The sequence below is a fragment of the Schistocerca americana genome, chromosome 9 (assembly GCF_021461395.2).
Source record: "Schistocerca americana isolate TAMUIC-IGC-003095 chromosome 9, iqSchAmer2.1, whole genome shotgun sequence".
NCBI classification, from domain to species: domain Eukaryota; kingdom Metazoa; phylum Arthropoda; class Insecta; order Orthoptera; family Acrididae; genus Schistocerca; species Schistocerca americana.
Genome location: NC_060127.1, coordinates 88737283 through 88751118, shown reverse-complemented (window position 1 = coordinate 88751118; position 13836 = coordinate 88737283). Strand labels below are relative to the sequence as shown.

Sequence of the window (13836 nt, the reverse complement as noted above, 5' to 3'; positions counted from 1 at the left end):
CGTACAGAAATACCACTTTTTTCGCTTTGTGATAGATGGCGCTGTAATAATCACAAACATATGACTCACAATTTTAGACGAACAGCTGGTAAAAGGTAGGTTTTTAAATTTAAACACAGAGTAGTTCACCTTCCGTAATGTTCGCATATAGATTGACCATGCGCTGACGCATGTTGTCAGGCGTTGTCGGTGGATCACCATAGCAAATATACTTCAACTTTCCAGCATAGAAAGAAATCCGGGGACGTCAGATCCGGGGAACGTGCGGGCCATGGTATGGTGTTTCGACGACCAATCCACCTGTCATGAAATATGCTATTCAATACCGCTTCAACGGCACGCGAACTATGTGCCGGACATCCATCATGTTCGAAGTACATCGCCATTCTGTCATGCAGTGAAACATCTTGTAGTAACACCGCTAGAACATTACGTAGTAAATCAGCATACATTGCACTATTTAGATTACCATCGATAAAATGGGGGCCAATTATCCTTCCTCCCACAATGCCGCACCACACATTAACCCGCCAATGTCGCTGATGTTCCACTTGTCGCAGCCATCGTGGATTTTCCGTTACCCAATAGTGCATATTATGCCGGTTTACGTTACGGCTGTTGGTGAATGACGCTTCGTCGCTAAATAGAACGCATGCATAAAATCTGTCATCGTCGCATAATTTCTCTTGTGCCCAGTGGCAGAACTGTACACGACGTTCAAAGTCGTCGCCATGCAATTCCTGGTGCATAGAAATATGGTGCGGGTTCAATCGATGTTGATGTAGCACTCTCAACACCGACGTTTTTGAGATTCCCGATTCTCGCGCAATTTGTCTGCTACTGATGTGCGGATTAGCCGCGACAGTAGCTAAAACACCTACTTGGGCATCATCAGTTGTTGTAGGTCGTGGTTGACGTTTTAACATGTGGCTGAACCCTTCCTGTTTCCTTAAATAACGTAACTATCTGGCGAACGGTCCGGACACTTGGATGATGTCATCCAGGATACCGAACAGCATACATAGCACACGCCCGTTGGGCATTTCGATCACAATAGCCATACATCAACACGATATCGACTTTTTCCGCAGTTGGTAAACGGTCCATTTTAACACGGGTAATGTATTACGAAGTAAATACCGTCCGCACTGGCGGTATGTTACGTTACACCACGTACTTGCACGTTTGTGACTATTACAGAGCCATCTATCACAAAGCGAAAAAAGTGGTCCAACTAAAACATCCATATTTCTTTACGTACTACACGAATATGTAATAAAAAATGGGGGTTCCTATTTTAAAAAACGCGATATCCGTCTGACCTATGGCAGCGCCATCTAGCGAGCCAGCCATAGCGCCATCTGGTTTCCCCCTTCAAGCTAGACGAGTTTCGTTCTTTGTAGTTTTTCGTTTGATGCTTATTTCGTGAGATATTTGGCCCGGTCACTACCAATGAACCACCCTGTATATCGTCCAAACTCAGCTCAACGTGAAGCCCAGTCTGGTTAGAATAATTGCTGCTGAAGTTTCACATTCTGTTTACCCCCAAATCACTTCCAGATTGGTTCATATACCCAGCACTGTCTACCTATGTTTACATTCCAGTCTTCTACTAGTCCATCTCGTCCTCTCCTCCTTCACCCATTCTCCACTTATCTCCTCCACTGCCTCTCTCTGACCACCTCCTCCATCGCCCCACACTCTATCCATCTGCTCCTCCATCTCTTTCTCTATGCATATCTTTTTTGCCTTCTATCCATCTCATCCTCCCCCTCAAGTTATTGATCGCCTCCTCGCCCCTCTCCCCTCTGACCGCCTCTTCCCCTTCCTCTTTCCATTTTCTCCTCCTTCTCTCTATGGTCATTTCTTTCTCCCCCTCTCTCTCTGCCTTTCTCTTCTTCCACCTCCCTCTATTCCTTTTTCCTTTCTCTGTACAACTCCTCCTTCCTGCTCTCCCTGTCAACTTTCCCCTCCTTTTCTCTCTTCACTTTATCACGCTCACTCCAATGGGAAGCTGGTGATAATTTCCCCCAGAGTACTAATATGTGTACCAAATTTAGTTGAAATCGTTCCACGGGTTTAGGATGAGCTTTTTCCTGTGGCTTTAGCCGCATACGCAAATTTCAATATACTTCTCATACATTTCCACCTCCCACTCTCTCTCTGCCTATCTCTTCCTCCAGCTTTGTCTATGCATCTCCTCCTCTTTCCTTTATCTATCGATGTCCTCCTTCTTGCTCTCTCTGTCAAATTCCTACTCATCTTCCCTTTTTCTCTCCACATCATCAGGCTCACTAAATGGGAGGCTGGTTGTAATTCCCCAAGAGTATTTCTTTCCAGATCGTAACTAATTCGTGCACCAAATTTGGTTGAAATCGTTCCAGGGGTTTAAGATGAACTTTTTCCATTGGCTTTGGACGCATACGCAAATTTCAGATACATTTCACATACATTTAACGCATATTTCACCTGTATCTCTATCAAATTTCGCCCTGCATTCTCATTTGGACGTAGCTCGATGTTTATGATGTAGTGTCTCCTTGACTGTGTGCTGCACAATGATATAATTCTGTAGATGCATCCAGTGCTATACCCGCTACTGTCTGCGAAACATGTTGTGAGTGGAGTTAGTAGCAACAAAGTAATAAATTCAGACATCTTGCATGATGCTGAACTACCTGTCATACAATGATACATTTTTATAGTTACATTAAGCGGCATGTGTGGGTACTGTCTGCGAAATGTGGTGCAAGTAGAATTACTAGTAAAGACGTAATGAATTAAAACGTCGTACACGATGCAGCTGTTTTTAGCACATCTCAGTATTTGACATCATATTTCCTGAACTATGTATCCCATAATGATATAATTCTTCAGTTCGCAAATACTGTTAACAGCATAGAAATAATGAATTAATACATAATTTCTGCCTGGCAATTTTACTGCATGAACAACGCAATTGTAGTAAGTGATAAACTTCTTCCTTTCATCATTTTGTGGGCGCTGTAAGCGAGAAAAATTTTCGTAAAGATTTGTAATTATGTACAAACTGTGTTACAGTTGCAAGTCGCTAAGTTCTCTCATTCCCATATACTGGAGACTAAATTATGGGCATTCGCACGTTGTGGACTACATTGCTTTTTCATACTCAGCCCACGTCTTTGACAGGTAGGTGTTTTTTATACCCACGAAGTTGATCTTGAACCAATAAGAGATATGAATATCAAGTCTGATTGAAATCGATAGCTCTTAAGGTATGCAGTTTAGAGCCCTGTTTTGCTTCAAATAATCATTCCCGGAATATCACTGAATACTGGTCATTACTCCTAATACATCCTGTATATTATGTGAATCTGTTTGTGCTCAAAATAAAATCTTTGTGTTTCCTGTCACTCATTATGCAACTCTCAATCAATTTACTGGGCTAAATTACTTTCCTTTGCGAGGCCATTCGTATTTACAGTGCCATAAAAATTCTGGATTACAGAGCACAAAGCCGCTGATGGAAACACCTGGAGAATTCAAGGAAATGATCGAAGCATGCAGATTAAGCCATCTCCTTTGTCTGTGGTCAGTGTGAATGGAGAAATGGAAAACACTCTTGAAGTCAGTATCCGCTGCAAAATGCCCTTTCAGAACTCTGCCTATTTAGATATCATGTGAATCCAACTGCTGTCACATTAAACAATGTATGGAAACTGGCATCACAAGGACACCATGGCAACATCAACCAATTGATGAGCTGTTTGAACTGCCAACACTTGCTTACAATTGTGTCAAAAATGGCTCTGAGCACTATGCGACTTAACTTCTAAGGTCATCAGTCGCCTAGAACTTAGAACTAATTAAACCTAACTAACCTAAGGACATCACACACATCCATGCCCGAGGCAGGATTCGAACCTGCGACCGTGGCGGTCGCTCGGTACCAGACTGTAGCGCTTAGAACCGCACGGCCACTCCGGCCGGCACAATTGTGTCTTTAACGTCATATTGTCTTCAAAATAGCTTTGAAGTTATCTTCTGTTAACCGTAATCTAACTCGAACGACTCTTCTTTATCTCTCCTTAGAATTTGCAGACTAAATTTTCAAATTACAACATACCTGTGCATTGAAGGAAATGTAGAAGCGTAATAGTTGATGGCTAGCACATTAAGGCACGTGAAATATTTAAGTATTTGGGCAGCATCCTATCGGAAGATGGAAGAAGTAATTGGGAAACACAGCAACAGGTAGACCACGGCTAAACAGCAATCCAGAAGCTAAACTCTTTGTTATGGTTTTACGAGATAAACTGAAACTCAAGAAGATCGTATAAGTACTGCAGCGCATGTAACAACTTATGGATGCGAGTACTGGGACCTGACTGGATGAAACAAAAACAAACCGAGAGTTGTACAAATGAACTGTGTCAGAAAATCGGGTAGAAAGTTTCGGCGTGGCCACATACGAAAATCTAAAGGGAAGTTATCCACACTACAGAAGGAATCGCAGATAGAATACAAGAATGACAGAGTAGCTGGTTTGGACATGTAATGCGACTGACGGATGAGAGATGGCCAGCGAGAAACTAGGGAAAAAAGACAGGAAGAACACCGAAGGCTGCCTGGTTAAATAGTATAAAGGCGGCCATGAAAAAGTTAGAAATGCAAGAGGAACAATAGGAATGTAGGAAACGGTGGCTACTGATACATGGGGCGCGGCAACAGCTTTAGGAATCCCACAGGAGAAGATTATACATATTTTATTTTGGGGAATGCCACTCCGACATGGAACAGAATGGTGAAGGGGGAGGAAGGGATGAAAGGAAGGGAAGAAAATCAATGACAGGACAAAAAACCAAAAATGTGTCAAAAGTATGTCAGCTTACAGATCCATATGTACATCAGTTCTGCTCTGTCCGACGATTTTTCGTGTGTCACTTCTTACTCATCTGGCCATTATTTCTAAATGAGAAAACGCCGTGTTGGACTGTGGTTCTGGGCCCATGTCGAAGCGAAAATTTCCATTTTAAATGACTGGGCACGTCAGTTCAGAATTTGAAGGAGTGCACTGACGTACCGGCTCCCACGGATCATGCCTAGTGAAGCACTCTGATGTCCAGAGGAAACATTGGCTTCAGAACAGCTTTGTTCAGTTAAACAATAAGACATCAGTCCACACATTTAGAAAGTTTTATCATGTAACAATATACTCACCAGCGGCAATCGTGCTTTCGCCCAGGTCGAACTCCGCCTTGTTCAGATAGTAACACATGACGTTGTTTGTAATGGCTTCTGAAATGCGACTGTTGATATCCAGCACTCGCTCGACGAGACAATTCCTTTGGTCATCATTTTTAAGGTCCTGCTCGTTCCATTCCGTCTTGTTCGTCCTTAAAAACAAAAAGAAGAAAATAGTTCCTGGCATAACGCTACTAATATTCTAGTCAAAAGTGGCTCGGGTGAGAAAAGCCTTGGCAGAACTACTGATGTCTATGCTGGCCCCTGCAAGCAGAGGCTAACAAGCAATGAGAGGAAGTTAGATGAAAATGTGGCAATCATTTTAAGTTTTGTAATACGATTTAGTATCCAGGAGTGCAAGGACTGAACTTAAAAATGATATCACGAACAATAAAGTTTATTACAGACATTATTAATGCCTTTAGCCATGTATGGAAGGGAAACATGGACAATAAATAGTTTGGACAAGAAGAGAATAGAAAGTTTTGAAATGTGGTGCTACAGAAGAATGTTGAAGATTAGGTGGGTAGATCACGTAACTAATGAGGAGGTATTGAATAGGATTGGGGAGAAGAGAAGTTTGTGGCACAACTTGACTAGAAGAAGGGATCGGTTGGTAGGACATGTCCTGAGGCATCAAGGGATCACAAATTTAGCATTGGATGGCAGTGTGGAGGGTAAAAATCGTAGAGGGAGACCAAGAGATGAATACACTAAGCAGATTCAGAAGGATGTAGGTTGCCGTAGGTACTGGGAGATGAAGGAGCTTGCACAGGATATATTAGCATGGAGAGCTGCATCAAACCGGTCTCAGGACTGAAGACCACAACAACAACATTAATGGCAGCAATGCATCAACGTGCAATCCCAAATGTCAGCACCTCTAATACGTTGCTGGTTTTAACACATAACCTGTAGCAATACATCCGTAAGTATTACACTGTTGTAACAGGAAAATAAATGTGTCTTAATTTCTGCTGGCATAAACAAGCCTCAGCACTTGAAAAACGTCGTGATTTGACGCCAAGAGTTGCTGGTAATTTTTTTTTTTTTTTTTTTTTTTAACAATAAGTTTGAGTGCATCGACCATCTGCAGGTCCCAATATACAATTGAAGGAAAACATGAAGAATATTCACACCGTTATAAGCTAGCAAGATGGATGGAATCCCATTTCGGTTTTCCAAAGAGTACTGTACGCCATTGCTCCCGAACTTAGCTTCCATTTACCGCGAGTATTTCACCCAATGCGATGTCCCATGAGGCTGGAAAAAAGCTCAGTTGACTCCTATATATGGGAAGGATAAAACAACGCATCCCTAAAATTGCTGACCAACATCCTTTCTAATGGTTCACTGCAGAATTCTTGAATACATTGAGTTCGAATCTCTTCTCCACACAAATCAGGGCAGATTTAAATAGCACCGCTCATGCGAAACTCAGCTTGCCGTTTTCTCGCTTGATATCCTGCGAACGATGGATGGAGAGCAGCAGGCAGTTTCTGTATTCCTAGATTTCCGAAAAGCGTTTGGCACGATGGCCAATTACAGAGTGTTAGCAAGGGTCTGAGCATACGGAATAACGTTACGCCTAGATATTTCATCAAGACAACTACGTCACGCAGCACACTACTAATCATGTAGTCGAGCATTATGAGAAAGTTTTCCCTCCTCATTTGCTACAACCGAAATTTTTTTCATATTTAGAAGAAGCTGTCATCCATTCCAAACAGCTAGAAATTCCGTCTAGGTCATCTTGTATGCTTCTGCAGTCACTCGATGCTGACATTTTCCCGTACACCACAGCGTCATCAGAAAACTGTCGCAGATTGCTGCTCATCCCGCCCACCAGATCATTTATGTATACAGAGAGTCTTGACGATAACATTGTCTTTGATGAAAACTCACCGTCGAGGACAACGTATTTTATTATTTAGAAGTCTTCGAACCACTGACATGTTTTCGAATCTTAAGAAACATCTTAGAAGACTGCACTATAATAGTGATGGAGCTATGCAAGCTATGGCTCCGTCAACAGCTTCAAACATTCTGCAGTGATGGTATCAACAAACTGGTATCTCAATTGGGAGAAATGTGATCATCGCCACGGTGACTATGTTGAGAAATGAATATGAAGACATGAGGCATAAAAATGTATAATGTCAGTAACGTTTGTTTTATTTGAAAAGCTTTAAGAGTTTTCACATCAAAATTTGGAAGGCATTGCCTTGCAGCACGCCCCCGCACTTCCCTTATGCCACTAGGTGGCATTCAGTTCCATGGTGGTATGTGACCATAACGTTTTGGATCATTGATGTAACTAAGAACACTTAACTTACAACGTTCTCAAAAATGTACCTAACGCTGTTGTATAGGTCTTGTTATTGAATTAAACCATTATATATTTTAAAATACGAATTGTCTAATAAAGGGAAGCACGATATTTTAATGTGTGTAATGGAAAGGCACAAAGAAAACTAATGACCATGTCAACTCGACTACATGCCTTTGTGCTGGTACTAAGTAGCTGATGATCTTTACAAGTAAATGAAAAAAGTAAAAGAAAAAGTATAGCGTAGTGGTACAGTGTGTCGTAAGCTACTGGTACCACGGCGTGCTATCAAGTTGATCATAACTTATGGGACTGGGCTGCCAACCTATAGCCAGCTCCAAGACATACCCTTTGCAGCATGCGCAGCTAGCATCACAACGAAACTGATTTAATCCAACAAATTTATTACTGCGGTGTCATAAACGATTGATACCACACCAGGCAGTCTACATAGAGAAGTTGGCAGTAGCTCGTGTGACTGTCCAGCCAATCGATGGCCAGCTCCAAGATATACCTTGTGCAGCACACACAGCTAGTGCCACCATGCAACCGGCATAATCCAATAGATATATTACTGTCGTTTCTTACACTATCGATACCATGTTAGGTAGCCCACATAGAGAAGATGGCAGTTACTTATGTGACTTCCCCACCATTCCATGGCTAGCTCTGAGTCACACTCTCTATAGCATGTGGGGCTAGCACCAAAGCCGACTTAGCTAACAGATTTGTTAGTGTGATGATGTGCACTATCGATACCACACCACAATCAATACCATACCAGGAATTCCACATGCAGACGTTGGCAGTAACTCATAACTGCCCAACCAAGCCACAGCCAGCTCTGGGACACATCCTGCGTACCACACACAGCTAGTACCACCAAGCAGCCAACTTAGTCCAACAGATATGTTACTCGTGTTTTCATGCGCTTTCGATACCACACCAGATAGTTCACACTGAGAAGTTGGCAGTAATCGATGTGGCAGCCCCACCAATCTGAGGCCAGCTTTTAAACACACCCTCTGCAGCATGTGCAGTAAGTGCCATAATGCAGCTGACTTAATTCAACAGATGTGTTACTGTGGTGTTATACATTAGCGATACCTTGCAAGGCAATTCACGTCGAGAAGTTGGCAGTAGGCCATGTGACTGTCCGACCAATCCATGGCCAGCTCTTGAGAAACACCCTTCGCAGCACATGCACTTTGTGTCACCATGGACGCGACTTAATCGAACAGACATGTTACTGTGGTGTATTTTGTCGATACCACAGGGAGCCCACGTAGAGAAGTTGGTAGTCACTCAAATGACTGGCCCACCAGTCTGTGGCCATCTCCAAGACACCACCTCTGCAGAACACGCAGCTAATGCCACCACCGTGCCGAGTTAAGAAGGTGCTGCGCTGATGCTAGCCGTTCTGATCGTGGAGTTCTATCGAGGCATTCGAAGCATTACTAGTTAGCCTGTGTTGTTACTGTATTCGAAGAACCTGCCTCTCTCGCGGAACTTTTGGACTGTATTCGGACTTGCTGCACACAAGTTAAGTAAACCAGATTTACATACATATTACGTGTGTTTCTCATTATTTTTGCTCTCTATTACACGTGCTCCTTGGCGTCTGGCATGGGCCGACCCAAAAGGTTTAGAGATAGAAATTATAAAGCGAAAAGATAAAACTAAGGTATTTTATCACACATCGGCAAAAAATCAGACTAAAATTAGATAACATTTTAAAACAGTAATACACACGATGCGTTCCAAAAAGATATCAGACATCAGGAACAGGTTTATACATAATGTTACTTTCAATTAATAAAGTATGCCCCAGGTAGCATGGGGTCAGTGTTATGAAACGTACATTGCTGTATTTGTGTCTTTCTCTGGGCATTCTTGTACTTCCTTCTTTTCTCGATCATTTGAAGTATTTTTTTCTGTTACTTAACATTTCTTCCGGCTCCTTTCAATCACAGACCACATGTCCTGTGACTACGCAATGTGTGTCTTTAATGCTGTGGCTTCCCTTCTACACCCTCGTGCCATTGATTATCGCTAATTCTTCCGCCTTTTAGGGGCATCTTCTCACCCCAATCGTCGAAGAGGTTGTCCTGAAACTCTGTACGCTCCTACAGCCTTTTTGACAAGACCGTTGGTAATGCGAAGGCGACTCGATACACGGGAACTCCTCGGCCGTCATTACCGATGAATTTCATTAAAAGTTTAAGCATTGGCTCAGTTCGAACCCGAGACTCAGAAGTTTTGATTACTGGTCAAAGACGCTACCACTAGAGCCAAAGCCAGAGGCCTAGGGTGTACAGACGTCTAAAAAATGAGTCTTAGTAATATGACACTGTGTAATCGCTAGGTGCGGGGAAAAGGTTGAAATAATAATAACTGCAGAGACTGATCAAGGCTTGACTATGCTAAGTAAGTTGAGTGGGATCTTGTAGCAGTTTCACTGAGATGGAGAGACTTGCATACCATATATTACTCGCTCTGGGCTCTGCAATTAGGTTTGAAACTTAACCCATCTAAAACACAAGCAATCTTATCGCTCATAAAAGACTGAGTACCTCTCAATACAGAAATCTCTTCCACCATTAATCCTAAACGGCAGAGTAATAACCTTTTCTTCTTCTGCAAAAAACTTGGGAATAGTTCTGGACCATCACCCCTAGACTGGACTGAACACACAATTGTAATCTGTGAGAAGGTGCCTGCGTCACTTCACTCTCTAGAGAAATATGAGAAATTGTTTCCCTTCGAGTTTAAAAAGAAGCTTGTAGAGTCACTTATATTCCCTATACTCGACTATGGTGATGCTGTTCTCTAAGGACTTTTATACGAAAACTCACGCAGCAACTGGCGATGAACACTCGTGCACGATACATTTGTCACATTCTCTTTCCCGACCATATCACTTCTGCCTACAAACAATTATCTTGGCTAAGTGCCAATAAGTGTAGAGACTATCACACCCTATGCTTGCTCTATCATCTTCTCAATCACTGCGCTCCCTCTTATTTGGCCGGCCGGTGTGGCCAAGCAGTTCTAGGCGCTTCAGTTTGGAACCGCGTGACCGCTACCGTCGCAGGTTCGAATCCTGCCTCGGGCATGGATGTGTGTGATGTCCTTAAGTTGGTAAGGTTAAGCGGTTCTAAGTCCTATGGGTCTGATGACCACAGAAGTTAAGTCCCATAGTGCTCAGAGTCATTTGAACCAACCCTCTTATTTATCGACAACTTTTACGCTACCATCTGAACAGCAGAGCAGAATCACCCGCTCTCAACACAGTGAAATCCTCTATGTACCAACACATAACACTGACATATTCTCTAAATCATTCTCTGTATCAGGAACCCGACCCTGAAACCATCTTCCACAAAATATCAGAGAAACCAAATACCTCCTAAGCTCCAAAATACAGCTAATGGTCCACCTTCTGTCGCAACTGCCGTCTATCCCATACTCAGATGGGCAGCTTATTCTCACAAATTCTCTCTGCCCCACAACTCCCACCCCCCTCTTACCCTCTTGTTAGCAGTGTTCTCTGTTTGTATTTTATTGTTTCCTATTTTCACTGTCATTTCAATCTTCTCCTTCATCCATATTTTTTTCACTCGTTACAAGCTAATCATGGACTCAAATGTACTAAAATAATCTAAATAATTCCTTATGCCATTCACTATTATTATTATTATTGCTGTCATTATCGTTATTATTGATAATTATTACTGATAGTGTCAATATTACTATTATCATTATTGATATTATGTCTATTATTACTGAACACTGTTTTTGTGAAGTCTTTGGTATGTGTTATTCCTGGTCAGATGTAAGAGGGTGCCTTAAGGCCCTAATCTGGTCAGGATAATCAAGCAATAAATAAATATATTAGCCTAAAGAGCAGTGTCAAAAGTCTTAGGACTGAAGACCACAACAACAGGTAATCTAAAAGTAATAAATAAACAACGATTTGTTTTTAAACAATTGCACAAACACTTACCAGTGGGCGAAGGGGACTCTTTGTTCGGCAGAGGCAGCTTCGCACAGCAACGCTCTGACTTTGGGTTTGGAAATGGGTTTCATCTTCGACAGCAGAGCATGACAGACGTCACGACCTGGGACCGACGCGTCCTTCTCAGGCTTCCTGATGCCTTTCTGCACGATTCTTCTCACCAGCTCTCCGGCAGTGGTACTGAACGTCCTGTTGCGCATGACGTCATCACATGTCGTGTTGCGATTCAAGCTGATGATCATGCCGGCAGCAGCTGGAAACAAGAGTGACACTGAAAATCCCGAAGGCGATTTCTGTGCGAGAGGCTGACGCGCTTTCCTGGGCTTTGAAATCTACATCAAGTTTGGTTTTTGGCAAGTAGACGAACACCAAAGAAGAACTATCTCTATGTGGTCGAGGGTACGTCATACTAATACACTACTCGCCATTAAAATTGCTACACCAAGAAGAAATGCAGATGATAAACGGGTATTCACTGGACAAATATATTGTACTAGAAGTGACATGTGATACATTTCCACGCAATTTGGGTGCATAGATCCCGAGAAATCGTTACCCTGAACAACCACCTGTGGCCGTAGTAACGGCCTTGATACGCCTGGGCATTGAGTCAAACAGAGCTTGGATGGCATGTACAAGTTCAGCTGCCCATGCAACTGCAACACGATACCACAGTTCATCAAGAGTAGTGACTGGCGTGTTGTGACGAGCCAGTTGCTCGGCCACCATTGACCAGACGTTTTCAATAGGTGAGGGATCTGGAGAATGTGCTGGCCAGGGCAGCAGTCGAACATTTTCTGAATCCAGAAAGGCCCGTACATGACCTGCAACACGCAGTCGTGCATTATCCTGCTGAAATGTAGGGTTTCGCAGGGATCGAATGAAGGGTAGAGCCACGGGTCGTAACACATCTGAAATGTAACGTCCACTGTTCAAAGTGCCGTCAATAGGAACAAGAGGCGACCGAGACGTGTATCCAATGGCACCCCATACCATCATGCCGGGTGATACGCCAGTATGGCGATGACGAATACACGCTTCCAATGTGCGTTCACCGCGATGTCGCCAAACACGGATGCGACCATCATGATGCTGGAAACAGAACCTGGATTCAACCGAAAAAATGGCGTTTTGCCATTCGTGAACCCAGGTTCGTCGTTGAGTGCACCATCGCAGGCGCTCCTGTCTGTGATGCAGCGTCAAGGGTAACCGCAGCCACGGTCTCCTAGCTGATAGTCCATGCTGCTGCAAACGTCGTTGAACTGTTCGTGCAGGTGGTTGTTGTCTTGCAAAGTCCCCATCTGGTGACTCAGGGATCGAGACGTGGCTGCACGATCCGTTACAGGCAAGCGGGTAAGATGCCTGTCATCTCGACTGCTAGTGATTCGAGGCCGTTAACATCGAGAAGTTAGCAGTAGGCCTTGTGACTGATCGAAAAATTGACAAAATGGTTCAAAAGGCTCTAATCACTATGGGACTTAACATCTGAGGTCATCAGTCCCCTAAGAACTACTTAAACCTAACTAACCTAAGGACATCACACAGATCCATGCCCGAGGCAGGATTCGAACCTGCGACCGTAGCAGCAGCGCGGTTCCCGACTGAAGCGCCTAGAACCGCTCGGTCAAAACGGCAGGCGTAGTCAGATGAACAAGTTGCATTTGCCGCATCAAATCAGTCAGAAGAATTAATGCCCCCGAAAAAGTAAAATCCAGAGAGTTGTCGAGAGTAGCGACACGGCACCTACGCAACAGAGGGTACTTACCGTCACAGTAACTCCTGACGTCAGAGTCCGCTTCCGTAGTGATAATGCCCCGGTCGCTCAGGAGTTCGGGATGGTGGCAGAAACACTGAAGGACCAAAATGCTGTCTGCCGAAGCTTCCAGCACCAGCAACAGCACACACATCTGACCCGACAGGAGCATCACTCAGCCATTACGCGTCGACGGAACTGCTGCTCAGTTGTGAGACACAAGCAAGCTGTGGCAGAACGAAGAGTGGACTTCTGCTTGCAGGAAGAGACGGAATGTTTGGCAATCGTGACCGTACCCAGAAGCTGTTCTTCCGTCAAGGAAAGCCGCAGACTCCATTTTTGTCCGCGCGGCTCCTCAATTAACTCCTCACTTCCAGATATTTACTCTAAGAGAAAACACCGACCACTCTACCTAACTGAACACATCACGAAAAGATAGAGGACTGATATCGTTGCTGTTTCGTGTCGTTTCTTCTTGCGTCATACTCAAAGTTCCCTGTCAAAAAAGTCATT

At 43.6% G+C, this 13836-nt stretch overlaps 1 protein-coding gene across 1 annotated transcript in view; it reads right to left on the bottom strand.

Annotated features, from left to right (window-relative positions):
• Nucleotides 1-13523, bottom strand: part of LOC124551230 — a 57044-nt gene extending 43521 nt beyond the window's left edge. The window contains exons 1-3 of the mRNA XM_047126223.1: nt 13336-13523; nt 11559-11823; nt 5200-5375 (exon numbers count right to left, since the gene is read on the bottom strand). Coding sequence (XP_046982179.1) covers nt 5200-5375; nt 11559-11823; nt 13336-13495 — 601 coding nt within the window. The 5' untranslated portion in view covers nt 13496-13523. The remainder of the gene's footprint in view (nt 1-5199; nt 5376-11558; nt 11824-13335) is intronic.
• Between the last annotated feature and the right edge of the window lie 313 nt (nt 13524-13836).